The following is a 20,653-nucleotide window of genomic DNA, read 5'->3' as shown; positions in this document are numbered from 1 at the left end:
TAGTCCTCAGAAAAGAAGTATGGTCATTTTAGGCAAAGGAAACACAAATTATAGGAGCCATAGAGAACAATGATATTATTTCAGTTATTGAAGAAGGAAGGGACTCATCCTTTAGCTGATACAAATGTTCTTTTCTACCAAAGATATTTTTATAAAATAAGGGGTACCGGTGAGGGATGAGGTGATAAAATCATGCATCTATTTAACTAAACAAATATTCACTAAGCAACTAACATGTGTCAAGCACCATTTTGGCCTGAGGTAAAAAATCAGATAAATCAGGTGCATAGAGAGTTATATGGTAGTATAATGAAGATGTCCTAAATGTCAAAATTCATGTTGCTAAACAAGAGGTTAAAGTCTGCAACACCTAGTCATCACTGATAAACTGTCAGTGAATAGGGAAGACTTGTGGAACGGGCAGAGATCTAATGTATCACGCTGTAGATAAAGTATGGAAAAGACCAGCCAGTCACCTGGTTTCTCTCCTTCTAGCATAGAGCTAGGTTACATTTCTCAGCCTCCCTTGCAGTTAGGAGTGGTCCTGTGGCTCAGGCTGACCAATGGAATGTAAGAAGAAGTGATATGCACCACTTCTGAAACTGGCCCATAAAAAACTCTCATGCATGATCCTCCATGCTCTTTTCCCTTCCGCAGGTCATGCACACTTGGAATGTACATATCAAAGATGGAAAAGCCATAGGTTAGAAGAAAACTGTGTCCATGAATCCCTTGGAAGAAAGCCAGAAATACTTATTTTGCACTTTACATGCGTAAAAAAGTAAACCATGATTCTGTTTAAACCGTTATGTTTAGATGAGTGTTGAAGCAGCTAGCATTATCTAATTGTTACATGAGGTACAGAGCAGAATTTTAGATCTATAGTACAATATGAGAAGAAAAGAAAAAATTTAAAGTTATTAATAACTTTCAACAATTCTGGCAAATCTCTCCCACCCACTCCTAAAGAGGAAGACTCTACTGCCTGTGTTGAATGGATGAAGGATGCAACCAGGCTTTTGTTGTGTGACTGGGATAAACAGGAAGGAGTAGAGAATGGCATAAACTGAGGACAGACCAAATTTCTCTACAAGAAAAAGTTGTATAGAGGTAGAAAGAAGAACAGGAGGACGAGCATATGGCTGAGGAGAGAGAAACAGAGGCAGAGAGAGGAGGAGAGGACAGAGAGAAATAGAGTAAGAGCAGAGACATAGACACAGAGATGGGAAATGGAGACTTGGGAAGAACAGTTAGACAACTGCTAAGAAAGATGGGACTTTGGGGACAGAAATGGTAATGAGGAACCTAAGAAGACTTACTATAGTTTGAACCATAAGATTCCATCTTCCTTGCCTCATAAGAAAACCTACAATAATGAGCTACATCACTTTTCAAGGAATTTTCAAGCCATATCTTTGTTTCTTATGGATATAAAACTTTGCTAGGGGACTTCCCTGGTGGCGCAGTGGTTGAGAGTCCACCTGCCGATGCAGGGGACATGGGTTCGTGCTCCGGTGCGGGAAGATCCCACATGCCGCGGTGCGGCTGGGCCCGTGAGCCATGACCGCTGAGCCTGCGCGTCCGGAGCCTGTGCTCCGCAACGGGAGAGGCCACAACAGTGAGAGGCCCGCGTACCGCAAAAAAAAAAAAAAAAACTTTGCTAGAACTGATCTTAAGTCAGGGACAAGACCAGATTTTTTTGCATTATAATAACAGTATCAGAACATTGGAGGGTTTTTTTTGTTCTGTTTCTGTTAAATAAGAACAGATGGGTAAACCAAAATCACATCACATGTTTACTACCAAAAAATTAAAATAGTAGTAAACATTTTTAAAGTAAAAATTTAGAGAAAATGTATGAATTCAGAAGAATGAAAGATGTCAACTGAGTTTGTATGTAATAAGGAAAACCCATTTCAGGTTTGAGAAATAAAATGTAGAAAATGAAATAATCTCACCAGAAAATTCCTAAATATATAAAACTGACATTTAAAAGCCAGGCTAAAATAAATATAGCTTCTACCAAACTTCCAGAATCCTTTAAAATAAATTTGACCACTTAATGTAAAATGAAAATGCTGGCATAACTGGCATCAAAGACATATGATAAAAGAAAGTATCTAAAAAGCATTCTGGACTATCTGGCTGTAAGTACTTCCAGAAACTAGAAACAGGAGACAAGCTCACAAGATCAAAATATCACAAGATCTTAGGTAGCATTCACTGAAGAACTTTAGAGAAACTCAAAGTTAGAGCTGAGAAAATATTAGATGAAGTAAATACAAATGGTCTCTCTGCCAAAAATGCTATGCCAGAGCATTTTCCAAGTTATTGGAAGTAGTGAACTTGTTATTGGAAGTAGTGAACTTGAGAACTATAGTTTGGTAAGTCTATTTTCTACACTTAAAAAGCTGATGAAATCTATACAATGTATTAGTGTATAAAGGTTGCTAGGAAAAAAGAGAGCAAATTTTTTCTGATAAGAGATAAATTATACCTCACTCCTCACTAACTTGATATCTTTCTTCCATGGGAATAAACAAAACAAGTTTGAAAAACACAATTACCATGACTTTATGTTTAGAATATAATATAAAATTAATTGAAAGAAACAAAAAAAGGGGTGGTGTAAAAATTTGTATCTGTAGGTAATAAGCGATTAAAAGTAGATTCTCTTAGGGATTTGTGCTATAATTTGTTCTTAACAATTTTATAAATGATTTAGAATATAAAATATATAGTGAAATTTCCAAATTTGCAACTGATAACAACTCCTCCAAGTAATATAATGCCACACTGATGAGTACAAACTAAAAGAACATATTTCAAAAGTTGTATGATTGGGCAGCAGAGTAGCCAATAAATCTCATCATAACTATTATATAACTATTAAATATATATATATATCATAATTATTATACATATAACTTTATCTATCTGGGAAAATAATTCCCAAATTTTATACTTAAAAGATAATGGTTTTTTTAATCATTTGAGATCCAATTAAATCTTTACTGACACTACATATTACTAGAAATAAGAGAAATTTAAAAAGAAAAGAGCAAACAAAAGATCATTTTCCTTAGATTTGATTACTTTGTATATGGCTCTGAAATGCTTCCTATAATTCTGCTTCTCATACTTAAATAAAACATCATGGATGCGAGAGCTCTACCACTTTCTATCTCCCCAAATCTTTGCTCAGAATTGCATAAAATTAATATATTGTATAAAACTGTCAGCTGTCTCAAGTAAGAACACTGATAAATATATTTCTGGGGAGAGAAAACATACAGCATTTAACTGTGGATAGAATGACATGGAAGAGGGGTCTTAGAAAAAGGGGTAAAAAGAAGAAACAGATGATAAAAGTGTAAATCATAAATAACAGATAAAACAAGGTAAGTTTTTAAAAAAAGCACAATTAAGCCTAGATTGAAATACAGGATTAAAAGAGATACTACCAAATAGCAAAGGGTGAAAGTGCCTGCCTGTTCTGGGAGAGGACAGGGTGATAGGATCAGCTTTCTTTGCCTTGAGCCTAGATACCCTGAAAGTGGCTTTGTTGGTATCCATTGCTACAATGATACACAGGAAAAAACCTGAAAATGTCTAAGATCCTAATAAGTTAATTTTCGAGATATCTAAACCTCTCATCACATAGATATGAGGAGGCAGAAACTGGAAAGAACAGTAGTTTCAGGACAAGTGATAGCAAGTAGTGAACGTACAAAGCTCTGCCTAAGAGATGACTAAAATAGGCTCTGGAAGAACAAACTAATGATGGATAGACCTATAACAAGTTCTTAAGATACTAGATTCTCAATTTTGGGTTCTTAAAAGCAAAAGACAGGAATGTTGTGAAGAACTGATAACAGAGGAGAAATTTAGGGAAAGACAATGTAATGAACGAAATATCTGGTAGAAGATAACTTCCATTGCTTTTCTAGGGCAGCAAAAAAAAAAATGGTCTTAAGAGATCAGTCACTACTACTATATTCCAGGACAGGATGCCTCATACCCCATCAGCAAGGCATTCTTTTATGCTAATAGTAAAAACATATTCCTATTTCCTATTGAATTACCTCAGTCATTTCCTGCATTATCTGCATAATCTATGGACTCATCCTGATTTGCTTAAAAGGTCTGACACAGAATATTTGCTACTCTAGCAAACCAAGGGTTTTGATGTCTACTGAAATCTTTCTTTCCCTGATTTAATGTTTTCACTCTATTTTTGATTTTTTCTTAACATTGTTGTCCTAAACTCTTAAGCTAACAGAAACAAAATTTCAAGTTAAGAGGTAAAATGATCACACAGCCATTAAAAAATTTGTAATCTACAATAAAATCAACTCACCAAGTGAATGAGTGATGGGGTTCTGTAGGCTGGGAATTACCACAGAGTAGGTAGGTGAGCAATAAGGATAAACTGTTGTTGAATTTGTAGAGATGATATTCTGTGTGGTACCAGAAAGTACATTGGAAACGCTTAGAGGGAAGCGTTTTCGCTTCCCTGGACGAGGCTGATAAATCCAACCTAGAGAAGATAAACTATTTTTAATTTGAACATATAGATCCTATTTAGCCTTTAAATAGTTCTTTGCACATTAAAAGTCCAAAACACTTCTAAGTCTTCATTGTCTAAAGTATCTTTTCCAGCTCTATGATACCATTTCTGTGCATTTTAGCATATATATCCATATGGCTCCTAAGTAGTGGCCAATGTTGTAACCCATAATACAAAGGAAGAGGAAGGGCAAATGTCTTTTATCCAAAGACACATAATGAATTTATAGTAAAATCAACATTAAAGGCACTGAGTTTGAATCCCAAAGCTTTTCCTCTACCCATAAAACAATGCCCCAGTAAGATACTATTTGTCTCCTCCTGTTTCCTCACTTTCTATAAGACACAATTATCTATATCTTACGATGAAGTGGTTACTAATGACCAGTCACTATTTTTATGCCTTCTTCAGAAAGAGTCACTCTCTTAGACTTGGCAGTCTCCAAGTCCACAAACCACCCAATTTCCTTCCAAACTTAGAAAAGTGGAGTTAGGGCAGTTGTAGCCACTGCATAACCAAGAGAATCACTGGTTCCCTGTAACCACTGCTCTGATGATTCCCCCCTAGAACCTTTCTCCTACTACTTTAGAAAAATAGTTATTCTTTTCCCACCATGCACAATATGTTGGCCATACACTGTGCTTTTACCAAGCTTAATATCAATTTCCTCACTGCTGGGGAGAGAATCAGAATTTATTTCAAACTACATCATGATGAGGATAAATTTATCAATCAGAAGGCAGCACTATATTCTGATAATCATATAATATTAAAATGGAGCATGGTGTTAATGCCTGTAGCATGCGCTGCATATTTTCTCTGTTGCTCTGATCTGAACTTCATTTTCTAGCATATTTGAAAAATTATAGCCTAGAACTCTGGAGCTTTACCTTCATTACGTTTATATTTATATATTTAATCAAAACGACAGTAAAACTGTTTGTCCTCAGGTTTGCATTAGTTGGCAAATATGAGACCAGATATCCCTCTACTTTGTGCTGTTTAAAGAAACTTATGCCCAGTATCAATTAAATCATTACTGTAATATTAGCCAGTATTTTCTCTATTGTACATATCAGATTAGAAAAAAATTACATTTTTGTATTTCAGTCTCAAACTAACCTATTCTTTACCTAAATAAATTTAAAGAAATTAGAAAGAGGCTTTGTTCATTTCATTTGATTACCAGGAAATTCCTCTCTGTGCTTTTCTTTAATCTTTTGTGCTTCATCATAATAGGGTTTCTTTTGTTCTTCACTAAGTTTGTTCCACTCTAACCCGAGCTGGACACTGATTTCTGCATTGTTGGCTGCTGGGTTAGCTTTGGCTAGTGCTGGCCGGTGGATCCTTGCCCAAACCATAAATGCATTCATGGGTCGCTTCACATGACCATTTCTGTCCTTACTGAAGGGAGTGTCTGGTATTCCTACATGACAAAAATTAAGAGACTAAATTAATGTGCCACACACACACACAATTTTAAAGTGAAGTGCACTTCCACCTATATTTACTTTTTAAATATCTGGAGAAAATATACACTTCAATATAGCCAAGGAACTGCCAGTGTTCCAGAATTCCTCATAACCCCTGAACTCTACATTCTAAACTGTGGCTTAGAAAGACTCTTCTCTTCCTCAAAAAGAATAATATTGTTGAAGATACTGTGGAAGTAATAATGTTGAAGACACAGTAAACTGCTGGCTTACTACTTCTTTGAGCTATATTAATATCTCTAACAATAATTAACATTTAGTTTATTTCCCATTAAAATATTCTAGTACTGGGGGACAGGAATTAGGACTTATTAATGACTATAATCCCAGCGCTAGGTGGGTGTACCCTAAATGTTTAAAGGAATTCATTTACATGCCACTGGAGTGCCCATTCAAGCAAAAATACTTATAATATTAATATACTATATTATTTATATTTTGTTATGAAGGTGAAGCACCTGCCAAGGTGGGTCACTAACACTAGTTCCATGTCCCAGGAGAAAAAATAAGAGGAAAATAAGAAAGGTGACTTTTTGAAAATCACAGAGACAGCTGAAATTACAATAAAGGAAGTTGTTTAAATTCACATCTCTTACATAATTCATCAAAAACCACTGCCTATACACTTCATATACTGTTTCTCTTTATTTTAGGGTTACTTGATATATAAAATTTTAAAATGCACAAAGGATGAAATAAGTATTACAAAGAAAGCTTCCCCTTTCTCTCCTTTAGAAAATGAAAACAAAGTTTAAAAATTACTGACGATAAAAAGCAAGAGTATGGGGTACAGATGAACTTATTTGCAAAGCAGAAATAGAGACACAGATGTAGAGAGAACAAACATACGGGTACCACGGGGGGGAAGGGGAGGGTGGGATGAATTGGGAGATTGGGATTGACATATACACACTACTATGTGTAAAATAGATAACTGATGAGAATCTACTGTATAGCACAGGGAACTCTACTCAATGCTCTGTGGTGACCTAAATAGGAAGGAAATCCAAAAAAGGGGGTATATGTATACGTATAGCTGATTCACTTTGTTGTACAGCAGAAACTAACACAACATTGTAAAGCAACTATACTCTAATAAAATTTTAGAAAAAAAAAAAAGCAAGAGGGTGGGGTGGGGAGGAAGAATCAGTAAAGAAAATAAGAAAACAATGAAGATAAAAGTCAATGAAGATATGAACTGAAGATAATATGACTTTCCATTGACATTTACTGCCATAGTATTCTGTCTGAATTACATCTTAAAATAAGAATTTTCTAGCTATATATTTGGAAATAACGGATAGAAATAAAATATCTACTTGTAATTGTTACTACTGTAACTGTGGTCATTTCTTTGAAAACAACTTATTCTACAGTGTTTCCATTTTCTATATTTCTGTAAGTCCTTAGCTTTTAGAATACCATTACAATTAATTATGTACTGTTCTCGCCTAGAAAATGTTTACTCTTCATTTTTAAAGAAGATAAATCACCTCTATATCCAGTATAAACGTTCCTGTTTATTTTTTCATTAAACACTATTTTTTCTTGTTTCTTGATACATGTAAAAATACTGAGCTACTATAATACAATATTTTAAAATGTTGATTATCTGTAGCATATAAACTGAGGGCTTTGTGTTATCTAGCAAGAATATTTCTATTTTTGTGTATAAACATTAGTCACATCTAAATCTCATCCTCCACTGGGCCTTAAAAAAAATAATTATTTTTAATGTTTGGGAATCCTGAACGTGTTAGCGTATTTTACTGGTATATGTACAAGTCAGAAGTGATCTTTGCAGACTTTGCCCTGAACCCATGATTTTATTTTTCTAGTTTATGCTTCTCAACAGCTGACATGTCAGCTACGGGGCAACAGCCGAAGTTTAAAAAACCAGATTGTTTCCCCTGCCGTCTAATACCTGCATCTGAGGGAAGCACGGTGAGTGGGACATCTTTGGTTTCAATTTTTACAGAAGGCTCCAGTAAGGACTGCATTTTAATAGGCACTGGTGTCAAGGGGACCTTGGTCAATCCTATCAGCTCTGAAGGTGGAGGTCCCTGAAACTGGATCCGGGCTCCAGGGGGCACGGTAGGAAGAGTCAAAGGGATCCTGAGGTCTTGCTGGTGCGGCCCAAAGGCAATGGACGGCTGGGTCAAGATGACATCCTTGCTGCCATGGACCAGGCCACTGGACGCGGGCTCTGTGCCGAGCCTGGAGTCCTCGCGGAGTCTCTCAGGCTCCTCCGTTTTGATGACTCCTTCGCTGATAGCCGCCAGGCTTTTGCCTTCCCCTCCTTTCGCCGCCGTGTAGCTCATGACCTCCTCCTCTTCCTCCATCTTGCCCTTCTCGTCCCCTCGGGGGCTGTCGATGGCCGGCCCGGGGCCTCCTGCCTTCGCCGCCTTGGAGGCCTTAGGGCCCGCCTTGACGGCCCTCCGAGGTCCCACTGACGGATCCAAGCTGGGGTCCAGCTCCTGCTTCTCTGCCTTAACGTGCACCGGCAGGGGCTGCCCCAGCCCCTGAGGCCTGCAGGGGGAGCCCTCGGGTGGCGGCGGCGGCGGCAGCAGTAGCAGGTCGGGCCTCAGCTGCAGCAGCCGCGCCTGCGCGGGAGAGGCGGCTGCGCCTTCCTCCCGGGCCTGAAGCAGTGGTGGCCCAGGCGGCAGCAGTAACACCTGCTCCGGGTTCACCTGCAGTACCCGCCGTGCCGCGGACTGTACGCCCGACGCCGGAGCCTCCCCGCACGACGAGCCTAACGTCACAATGGCGGCCGCGCACGGGGCGAGCGGCGACGCAGAGGGCTCCGCGGCCGCTGCCCGAAAGAAGGCACCCTCGACAGCCACCGGGGGCGGAGCGGGGCGCAGCGCGGTCGCCCGCGGCAGTTGGCGCGGCTGAGGCGGCGGCTCCGGCCTGGCTCTCTCCATGGGGGGAGGGGGACGCCCCGGCCTACTCCCGGCCCGGATTGTAAGCTCAAACGTTTGTTGGCGACTTTCTCCCCTCCCCCTTTCAGTTAAGACCCTTCCACGGCCTTTGCTACCCAGAACCCTACGCGGTTCAAAAAGCAGCCCTTGGTCTTGGCCTCGCCCAACCACAAGTGTCTTGGTACCCCCCCACCCGCGGTCCGCCAATCACAGGCACGTTCTCCGCCTCCTCCCGCCCTCCACGCACCCCTGGTACCGAGCCCTCGAATCGCCCGCTACGGCCGGGCCGCGGCACGTGCTGCCCATTTTCCCCCTGTGACTCTCCCTCTCTTCCGGTGTTCTCTTCAGTCCGTTGTCCTTAGTTACCTCTCCCCAGTCCGGAGGGCCCGACAATGGCGTTGCCCAGGAAACAGAGCGGTTCCACGCCACTGACCTCCAGGAGATAAAGCCGTGTGAGTTCTGCACAAGAGCTGGACATACCTGCCTTGTACACGCGGTTTGCAATTCCAGAATACCTCGTGGGCCCTGACTCTCACCGGGGTCTTTGGATTTGTGCCAAGGGAAAAGAAGGCAAATTTTGCAACTTCTCAATAATCCCCTTAGCTGATCTTGCTGGGAAGAGTGTTCGACTTGGCCATTACTGTGCTAGTTAAACTTTATATATATCACCACTCTTGTGGGCCCTGCTTGCAAAATACATCCCAAATTCATCCACCTCTTTCGGTTTCTCCCACCATTACTCTGTTCTGCTCTTACATCTGGATACTGCTATAGCAGTATCTTTTTTTCACCTTTCACCTGGATCTTTCACCTGGATACTGCTATAGCTCTGTAAATAGTCTCCCTGCTTTTCGCTTTTGTCTCACTACGCTCCAGCTGCCAAGAATCTTTGAAAAATACAAATCTAGTCCTCCCACACCCTCTCTCCAAAAACAAATCTTCTCAGGCCACTCAGTAAAGGTTTAAAGTCTTGGCAAGGTCCGTAAGGCCCCAATGGCTTGGGCTGTAGTTCTCCTATTTACCACTCTAGCCCCAGCTTTAGCTACACTGCCTCTCCTCATTCTTTCTCCTACTTCAAAGATGTTTGAATATGCCTTCACTTGTATTTCTCCCTTGTGTCTCCTTAACACCTCCTGCTCCTATTCCGAATTGCACCTCAACTAGTACTTCCTCAAAGTCGTGTTCTCTGACTCTGAAAATCAGGTCAAATCTCCTTTATGGACTCGTACCTCTATCACCTCTTTTAAAGTTCTTACCACAATTTGTAATTACATATTTCTTTATGGCATTATTCTGCTGCCTCCTCCACTTTACTTATACTCCTTGAGGGCCGACTGTGTTTTGTAAATCTCCAATGCCAATCATAGAGCCTGGCGTATAGTAGACATTCAGTAAATACCTGTTGAATGAATAAAGACTGTCGTAGTCTGATAATAAAATAGTAATAATCACTACCTATATTAAGGGCTTACTTTTATGCTAGGCATTGCTTCAAGTCCTTCGCGTGCTTATGCCTCTCCTTTTACTAGTACTGTATTGTGTTTGTTTCCATTAAATATCACCAAGAGAAAGAAATCTTGTATTAACATTTGTTACATTTCTAAGTGATGTCCTGATTAAAAGCTATAAATTTATCTTGAAGCAGATAATTTTTTGCCACCAGAACAAGTTAGCTCTCAAAGAAGACCTGACCCAACTCTCTTTCTAATGCCCTGTTGTCAAATGTGGCAAATAGGAGTTCTTACAACTGGCAGGTAGTCAAGGGCAGTGGTTCTCAAATTTTTATCTCAGGAACCCCTTATATCCACAAAAATGATTGAAGATTCCAAAGAGCTTTTATTTATGTGGTTTTATCTGTCAATATTTGCCATATTATAAATAAAAACTGAGGACTAGTTATCAATTCATTTTAATTCATTCATTAATGAATAGTTATCAATTCATTTTAAGTATCTATAATAAACCCATTACATATTAACATAACACATTATCATGATAAAACTATGTTTTCCCCAAAATTAGAAGAGTGGAATTGTGAATCTACTGTCTTAGTGGAAAAAAAAAGTTGGATTCTCACGGCTGCTTCTGCATTCAGTTTGTTGTAATTCATGCCATATAGGCTCTAGAAAGCTTCACTGTACACTCATGAGAGTATGAAGTAAAAAAGGCAAATATTGTCTTAGAATTATTATGAAAGTACTGTTAACCTAGCAGACACTCTGAGTCAGTCCCTGAACCATACTTTGAGAACCACTGACAAAACAAAGGCTAGTGAAAGAGGCAAAGGAATAAATCATGTTAGTGTTGATTTTGTGCAAGACTAATACATATTCCAATCTGAATTAGTAATTCAAAGCACGTGATGTGTCAGTCCTCTGTGGTAGCAGTGCAAATAGTATATGGGGAGTATATTTTAAGCAGAAAGCAATCTTTTTAAAAAACAAAAAACTGTTTTACTGAGGTTTGATTTATATATAATGTTTACAATTAAATGTACAATTTGATGTGTTTTAATAAATATTTAAAGTTGTGTAACCATCACTACAATCCAGTTTCAGAACATTTTCATAAACTCAAAAAAGTTGGGGTAAGTTAACTCTAAAAGTCCTCTTGTTCCCATTTGCAGCCAATATATGCTCCCACCTTCAACCCCAAACAACCGCTTGTATGCTTTCTGTCTGTATAATTTTGCCTTTTCTAGAAATTTCATATAAATAGAATCAAATAATGTATAGGCTTATATGTCTGGCTTCTTTAACTTAGCGTAATGTTTTTGAGGTTCATCCAAGTTTAATGTATCAGTAATTATTTTATTACAGCGTAGTATTCCATAGTATGGAAATACCTAATTATTCAGGGATATTTTATTGTAAGATGTCTCCCACTCATTTTGTTTATCCACTGACTGGCTGATGAGCATTTGGATTATTTCTAGGTTTTGGCTGCTATCAATATGATGCCCATTCATGTATAAATATGTGTGGGGACATAGGTTTGCATCTCACTTGGGTAGGCACCTAGGAGCAGACTTACTAGGTTATGTGGTAAGTTTATGTATAACATTTTACAAAACTGCCAAACTGCTTTGTAAAATGTATCATCTTACATTTCCACCTACAACATGTGAGGGTCCCAGTTTCTCTACCTCTTCTCCAATATTTGGTGTCAAAAGCCTTTAAAATTTTATCCATTCTATATAGTATATATAGAATATATTATAGTAGTAGTATATAATAGTAAATAATTGTGTTTTAAAACAGTGAATAATAATTCACAGTGAATAATAATGTTGAGCATCTCTTCATGTGCTTAGTTGCTATTCATATATCTTTATTGCCTAGTTCTGTTAAAGTTTCTTTTGCCTATTTAGATTGTGTTGTTGATTTTCTTATTTTTGATTTTTAAGGATTCTTAATATATTCTGGATATAAGTTCTTTATTAGATATATGTTTTGCAAATATTTTCTTTCAGTCTGTGGCTTGTCTTTTTGTTCTGTTTTTTTTTTTCATTCCTAGTAGTGTCTTCTGAAGAGCAACATTTTTACCTTTGATGAAGTCTAATTTGTCAATATGCCATTGATTATATTTAAGAAATCATTGCCTAACCTAAGATTAAAGATTTTTCTCTCGTGATTTTCTCTAGAAGAGTTTAGTTTTAGTTCTTACATTTAGCACTATGATCCATTTCAAGTTAATTTTTATGCAAAGAAAGAACTAGTTCGTTACCTAACACTCTACAGTTGTTTCAGTATCATTTGTTGAAAAAACTATCCTTTTCCCATTGAATTACTTTCTTTTGTTGAAAATTAATTGACAATATATGCATGACTTTATTTCTGAACTCTGTTCGGTTCCTCTGATCTATGTCTGTCTTTATGCTAATACCACATTGTCTTGATTACTATATCTTTATGGTAAATTTGGGGATTATGTCATATAAGTTTTCAAACTTAGCTCTTTTTCAAAATCATATTGGCTAGTCTTGATCCTTTAGATTTTCATATAAATTTTAGTTTCAGCTTATCAATTTTCACCAAAAACAAGCCTGCTGATTTAGGTAGCCTGCACTGGATCTATATATCAATTTCGGAAAAGTGGACTTCTAAGCAATATTGAGTCTTCAGTTTGCAGGCATGGGATATATGTCCATTTATTTCAGTCTTTAATTTTTCTTGACAATGTATAATATTCAGTGTACAGTTCTGCACTTCTTTTGTTAACTTCATTCTAAATACTTTAATTTTTGATGCTATTATGAATGTAATTGTTTTCTTAATTTCATTTCTAGTTGGTTATGTACTGATTTTGTATTCATTGCCTTACTGCACTGGCTAGAAGCTCCAGTCTAGTGTGGAATACAAGTAGTGAGAGTGAACATCTTTGCTTTGTACCTAGTGTCAGGGGAAAAGCAATGTCTTTTATCTTTAAGCGTGATGTTAGTTGTAGGTTTTATGTAGCTGCCTTTTATCAAATTAAAGATGTTTCTTTCTCTCTTTCCTAGTTTGTTGAGAGCTTTATCATGAATGTTTGTTGCATTTTATCAAATGCTTTTTCTTTTTTTAAATTCACATCTAAATTTTTTCATTTTAAATTTACACAGTTGCAAATGATTTGATTTCTGATGTATTGTAAATATTGATACTTTATCGAAAGCTTTTTCTACATATTTTGAGATTGTCATACTCCCCTTTAGTCTAGGGGTCAGCAACATTTTCCAGAAACGGCCATATAGTAAATATTTTTGGTTTTGTGAGCTATATGATCTTTGTTGCAACCGATCAACTCTGTTTTATTGTAGAATGGAAGCAATTATAGAGCACGTGTAAATGAGTGGGCCTGATTGTTTCCCAATCAAACTTTATTTAAAAGAACAAAAGTCATGCCAGATTTGGTCTCTGAGCTGTGGTTTGCTGACACCTGCTTTAGTCTGTTACTACTACATGTATTACATTAATTGATAGTCAGATGTTAAACTAGCCTGCCTTAGTGGATACACCTATTTGGTCATAATGTATAACCTTTTTTATACAGTATTATACACAGTTACTATTCTAAGAATTTTAGCATTTATATTCATGATGGATATTGGTCTGTAGTTTTCTTGTGATATCTTTGAAACTTTGGTATCAGTAAAATGAGCTGGAAAGTGTTCCATTCGCTTCTAGTTTTGAAAGGATTTGTGTTGTATTGGTATCATCAATTCCTTAAATGTTGATAGAGTTCACCAGTAAAGCCATCTGGGCCTGGACTTTCCTTTGTAGGAAGATTTTTTAGTAAGTCAGATAATTTAATGTCTTTGATATAGGTCTATTCAGATTTTATATTTCTTCTCGAGTCAATTTGATAATTTCTATCTATGAATTTGGCCATTTCAGCTAAGTTGTCAAATTGTTGGCATAAGGTTGTTCATAATATTTCTTCATAATCTTTTAAATTTCTATAGAGTTCAGGATGTTTCCTTTTCATTCCTAATTTTGGTAATCTGTATCTTTTCTCTTTTTTCTTGGTCATTTTACTAAAGTTTTGTCAATTCCATAGGTCTTTTCAAAGAACCAACCATCAGTTTCACTGAATTTTCTCTATTGTTCTGCTAGTTTTTTTCTTTTAATTTCTGCTGTGGGCACTATTATTTTGTTCATTCTACTTACTTGGGGTTTGATTTGCTCTTCTTTTTCTAATTTCTGAAGATGAAAGCTTAGTTAGTTGATTTCTTAAGTTATTGATTTTAAATCATTTCTTTTCTAATAGAAGCATTTAAAGCTATAAGTTTCTCTCTATGCACCGCTTTACCTGCTTTCCATTACTTTTGCTATGGCATGATTTTGTGTTCATTCAGTAGAAGATATTTTCTAATATCTCTGGTGATTTCTTCTTTGACCTATGATTTATTTAGAAGTGTACTGTTTAATTTCCAACTCTATGGAGACGTTCCAGATTTCCTTCTGCTCTTTATTTCTAATTTAATTCTACTGTGGTCAAAGAATGTTCTTTGTATGATTTCAGTCCTTATAAATGTATTGTGACTTGTTCTATCACCTTGCATATGGTCTATTCTATAGAATGTTTCATGTGTACTTGAGAAGAATGTATATTCTACTGTTGTTGGGTAGAGTATTCTAGCTGTTTAATAATATTCAAGTATTCTGTATCCTTTCTGATTTGCTTCTTGTCGTATCTATTAGTATTATCAATTATTGAGAGAGAAATATTGAAATATCAACTATAGTTACTGAATGGTCTATTTCTCCTTTGATTTTGTCAAATTTTGCTTCACATATTTTGGGGCTCTCTTGTTAGGTGCAAGTATATTTGTAATTGTTGTAACTTTTTGATGAATTAACCTTTTTGTCATTATGAAATATCCCTCTCTGTCTGTAGCGATATTTTTGTTATTAAAATCTATTCTAATATAGCCTCTCCAGTTTTCTTATGGTTACTGTTTGCTTGGTATACCTTTTCCCATCCTATTACATTTGATGTGTTGTATTTTAAATATAAAGTATTTCTCCTGTAAACAGAATATGCTTTTTAATCCCATCTGATTGTTCTGCCTATTAATTGGAGGTTTTAGTCCAGTACAATTTAATGTAATTATTGATATGCTTAGAATTGTGTGTGTTGTTCTGGATTTGTTTTCTCTGTGCTTTTTGTTCTTTGGTTTCTCCTATACTGCTTTCCTTTGGTTAAATATTTTTAGCTTACAATTTTAATTCCTCTGTTGATTTTTTTAGATGAGTTTATGAGGATTAGTGTGTGTGTATGAGAGTATATGTGTGCACACAAATGTGCATGCTCTTTAGATTACAATATTCATCTTTAACCTATCAGAGTCTTCTACAGTCTTCCTATACTGACTTGATTCTGATAAAATATTGCACTATTTCACCAGTAGAACTCCATTTCCTCCTCCTTCCTTTATGCTATTATAATATATATTATAAACCAAATAATAGAGTAATATATTTATTGCCTTAAACAAACTTGTGGTTTTCAAAGAAAATAAGAGAAAAATTATGTAGTCTTTTATATTTACCCACACATTTACTATTTCCCACGTTCTTCTTTCCTTCCCACAGATCCAAGTTATTGTCAAGCATCATTTCCTTTAGTATTTTTTGGAAGGCAGGTGTGCTAGCAACAACTTCTCTCATTTTTGTTTATCTGCAAATATTTTTATTTCACCTTCATCTTTGAAGGCTAGTTTAATTGGATGTAGAATTCATGGTTGACTTGTTTTTCTTTCAACACCTTGAATATGTCATTCCACTATGCTCCTGTTTCTGAGAAGTCAGCCAGTAATTATACTTTTGTTTTTTCCATACATAGTGAGTCATTTTTCTTTTGCAGCTTTCACAGTTTTCTCTTTGTTTTTGGTTTTCAGGAGTCTGACTGTAGTAAGTTTAGGTGTGGTTCTCTTTATTTTTATCCTACTTGGGATTTGTTGACATTTGGATTGTATGTTTTGTTTTCTCTTAAATGATATTTGGAAAAGTTTTAACCATTATTTCTTCATGTATTTTTTTTCTACCCATTGGCTTTCTCTTCTCCTTTGAGGACTCCCATTAACACATGTTGGGACCCTTACCATTATCCTGTAAGTCTCTGATGCTCTGTTCATTTTTCTTCAGTCCTTTTTATCTGTATTCTTTGGATTAGATCATTTCTATTGATCTAATCTAATCTTCAGGCTTGCTGATTCTTCCTTCAGCCATCTCAATTCTACTTTTGAGGTGTCCAGTGAAATTTTCATTTTAATTGTAGTACTTTTTAACTCTAGAATTCCAAATTTTAATAACTTCTAGTTGTTGATTTCCTATTTATTATCATACTTTTCGATAATTCTTTGAACATATTCTTAACAGCTCCTTTGAAGTTTTTACCTGCTAAATTCAATATCTGAATCCCACTCACATACAGTAAGTTTCTATTCACAGAAAGCTATCTTTTGATTTGCTAATGGATCTGATAGACTCTTGCTCTCTTCTCTTATCTCTCATGGAAGGGCATCAATAATAATTGTCAAATAACATAAAATATTAATTTCAGTAGTTGGTTCCTTGACAGTTTATATAAGGCATAGCACGAAGTGTTATTTATTTATTTACTTAATGATGGAAATCTATCCGCCATCAGATTCCTTGTAGTGTTCAGAACTTCACAATGTGACCTTATTTGGAAATACGGTCTTTGGAGATGTAATTACTTAACAAGTGAGACGAAATCATACTGGATTTGGGTGAACCTTAAATCCAATGACTAGTGTCATAAGAAGAGGAGAGGACACAGAGAAGATGATATAAAGATGGAGGCAGAGATTGGAGGGATGCATTTACAAGCCAAGAAATGCCAAGGATTGCTGAGAGCCACCAGTAGCTAGGAAGAGGCATTGAACAGATTTTCCCTCAGAGCTTCCAGAAGGAATCAGTCTTGATTTGAATGTGCTAGTCTCCAGAACTGTGAGAGAATAAATGTCTGTTGTTTTAAGCCACCTAGTTTGTGATACTTTGTTATAACAGCCCTTGGAAACTAATATATTCCATTTTCTTTTCTTAATAGGTAATGTGTTACAGAAAGTTCTGGGATTGGTTCTTTTCCATTGACTAAGGAAGGCTTAGAGGAGAATTTCCATTCACTGACTGACTGATTTATTCATTCCATAAATATTTACTGAACCCCTAGAATGTGACAAGCTCTGTGCTAGGCACTAGGAATATAACAGAGAATAAGACAAATGATTCCTCTTCCCTTACACAACTTACGTTTTTAAGAGAAATTTTAAATTCATACCAAAACTGTTCAGGGTCACAACAGTGTCCTCAAAGAAGGTTACTTAAAATGAATCGAATAAAACAATGTTGTGGACAGAATGTTTGAGGCCCCCCAAATTTCTGTGCTGAAACCCTACACCCCCACCCACAGTGTGCCTATATTTAGAGATGGGATCTCTAAGGAAGTAATTAAGGTTAAATGAGGTCATAATGGTGAGGTCCTGAACTGACAGGATTAGTATCTTTATGAGAAGAGACACCTGAGAACTCTTTCCATTCCTATAATCACCTCAAAAACACACTGAGGAAAGTCCATATGTGGACATAGTGAAAAGATGACCATCTGCAAGCCGAGAAGAGAGCTCTTACCAGGAACCACCTCTACCGGATGTTGATCTGGCACTTTCAGCCTCCATAATTGTGAGAAAATAAATGTCTGTTGTTTAAGCAAGGCAGTTTGTGGTATTTTGTTAGGGCAGCCTAAGCAGATTAATACAAACAGGAACCAAATATCCATGGAAATTAGTGGAAAAGGTGTATTTTTATCTTTTAAAAATTATGAGTTTAATTGAACTTACATTTTAGAAATTTCATATTATAGGTGCCACGGTAATTCTTAGAACAGACATAGAATGAACCAAGTGCTAATTGTTTATGGGGGAAGATAGACTTTGGTGGGGAGGCTTTCAGTGCAGAGAATTGAGTTAACTGTTTTCCATAGACCAGCAGATTATTATTTTTGGTTTGTACAAGTCCCTGTATTAGTTCCCTATTGCTGTTGTAGCAAATCACCACAAATGTAGTGGCTTAAAACAACACATACATAGTTCTTTAGGTAAGAATTTCGAAATGGGCCACATGGGACTAAAACCAAGATGTCATGAAGGCTGCATTCTTTCTGGAGGCTCTAGGAAAGAATCCATTCCTTAACTTTTCCTCTTTCTAGAGGCTGCCCACATTTCCTGGCTCATGAACCTCTTCTATCTTCAAAGCTAACAGCTGGATCGCTCCGACCCTGCTTCCATCACTACCTCATCTTCTCTGGCTCATTTATTTCCCTTTCCATCTTTTACATAACCTTGTGATTACATTGGACCCACCCAGATAATCTAGAATAGTCTCACTATTTTAAAATCCCTAATCACATTTGCAGAATCTCTTTTGTCATATAAGGTAAAACATTCACTCATTCCTAGGATTAGGACATGGACATCTTTGGAGGTGCTATTATTCTACCTGCTGCAGTCCTCATTCCTATTTTATTTTATGTCATGTCATATCATGTCATTTTTTTATGACACTTCTTCATTCACCATTTCTATTCCCATTCCAGTTCTACTCTCCCTCACCTCCATCCCCCAGGCACCCACTTTATTATTTTTTAAATAAATTTATTAATTTATATATTTATTTTTGGCTGTGTTGGGTCTTTGTTGCTGCATGTGGACTTTCTCTAGTTGCAGGGAGCAGAGGCTACTCTTTGTTGCAGTGCACGGGCTTCTCATTGCAGTGGCATCTCTTGTTGCAGAGCACAGGCTCTAGGTGCACAGGCTTCAGTAGTTGTGGCACTCAGGCTCAGTAGTTGTAGCTCACAGGCTCTAGAGCGCAGGCTCAGTAGTTGTGACACAGGGGCTTAGTTGCTCTGCGGCATGTGGGATCTTCCCGGACCAGGGCTCGAACCTGTGTCCCCTGCATTGGCAGATGGATTCTTAACCACTGTACCACCAGGGAAGCCCCCATCCCCTTTAAAATACTTAATGGAACCTCGGTTATATATGTACCATTTAGTGATATACAATGTTTTGTGTATACATGTATTTGTTTTTTAATTTACACATGTCATCCTAGATATAGACTCAGTTTGTTTCTTTTTTTTTTCACTTTTTGGAAATTTTTTTGCTTATCTGTATTTTCTACAGTGGATATGTTCACTGATTTTTAAAAAAACTTTTATTTGTTTTTATTTTTGGCTGTGTTGGGTCTTCGTTGTTGCGTGTGGGCTTCTCATTGTGGCTTCTCTTTTTGCGGAGCACGGGATCTAGGCACATGGGCTCAGTAGTTGTGGTTCGCGGGCTCTAGAGCGCAGGCTCAGTAGTTGTGGTGCATGGGTTTAGTTGCTTCACAGCATGTGGGATCTTCCCGGACGAGGGCTTTAACCCGTGTCCCCTGCATTGGCAGGCGGATTCTTAACCACTGCACCACCAGGGAAGCCCTGATTTTTTTTTTTTAGTGTTTTTTTAAGTGTGTAATTTAGTGGGTTTTAGTATGTTCAAAACATTGTGCAACAATCACCATTATCTGATTCCAGAATAGTTTCATCATCCCAGAAGTAAACCTCAAACCCATTAGTAGTTACTCCCCATTCCCCTTTTCCCAGGCCCTGGAAACCACTGATCTACTTTCTGCCCTTATGAAGCACAAGTTTAAACAGTTTACCCTTGTCGTATAGGTATATCTGGTTCTGAGCTTCTGAATTATGCATTCTGTGCATCACTTTTTACTTCTCCATTCCTGTAATGGTGGACTCTTGGGTGCCTCTAGTGAGCTCCTACCACAAGCAGTGTTGCTGTGGACAAGACCTCATAAACCTATACAGCAGTTGCTCTGCAGATATACCCACTCTTCACTAACAGATTGCTCTCCCAGGTGGCTATTCCACTTCAAACTTCTAACAGCAGTACATAAGGATTTCCTTTTTCCAACTTCCTTACCAACATTTGGTTTTGTTCAATAAATTTTGCCCACCTTATCAGTGTATAGAAGCATCCAATTGTTTTAATTTGCACTTCTCTGATTTTTAGATAGGTTGAGCATCTCTTCATAAACTTATTAGTCTTTCACCTTTCCCCATCAATGATGTGTACATTAAGACCCTTTGCCACTTCATTATTGTGTTTTCCA

The 20,653-nt window shown here is 37.1% G+C and overlaps 1 protein-coding gene and 1 long non-coding RNA gene across 5 annotated transcripts in view; one reads left to right on the top strand and one right to left on the bottom strand.

The window, feature by feature from the left end:
* SOX30 (SRY-box transcription factor 30) overlaps window positions 1–10,188 on the bottom strand; it is a 38,277-nt gene extending 28,089 nt beyond the window's left edge. The window contains exons 1-3 of one of the 4 annotated variants that reach the window (XM_004280979.3): window positions 7,988–10,188; window positions 5,757–5,996; window positions 4,361–4,540 (exon numbers count right to left, since the gene is read on the bottom strand). In XM_004280979.3, coding sequence (XP_004281027.1) covers window positions 4,361–4,540; window positions 5,757–5,996; window positions 7,988–8,987 — 1,420 coding nt within the window. In that variant the 5' untranslated portion in view covers window positions 8,988–10,188. The remainder of the gene's footprint in view (window positions 1–4,360; window positions 4,541–5,756; window positions 5,997–7,987) is intronic. The other 3 variants (XM_049707801.1, XM_004280978.3, XM_049707800.1) reach the window with 3 other exon arrangements.
* LOC125963941 (uncharacterized) lies at window positions 8,920–18,088 on the top strand. Its single transcript, XR_007476406.1, has 3 exons — window positions 8,920–9,027; window positions 9,333–9,436; window positions 17,541–18,088. It is a non-coding gene; the product is annotated as an uncharacterized LOC125963941 (long non-coding RNA).
* Window positions 18,089–20,653: the final 2,565 nt, after the last annotated feature.

Source organism: Orcinus orca, chromosome 3, assembly GCF_937001465.1.
Source record: "Orcinus orca chromosome 3, mOrcOrc1.1, whole genome shotgun sequence".
Lineage (NCBI taxonomy): Eukaryota > Metazoa > Chordata > Mammalia > Artiodactyla > Delphinidae > Orcinus > Orcinus orca.
Note: the sequence above shows the minus strand (reverse complement) of the source record. Positions and strands in the feature narration are given on the sequence as shown.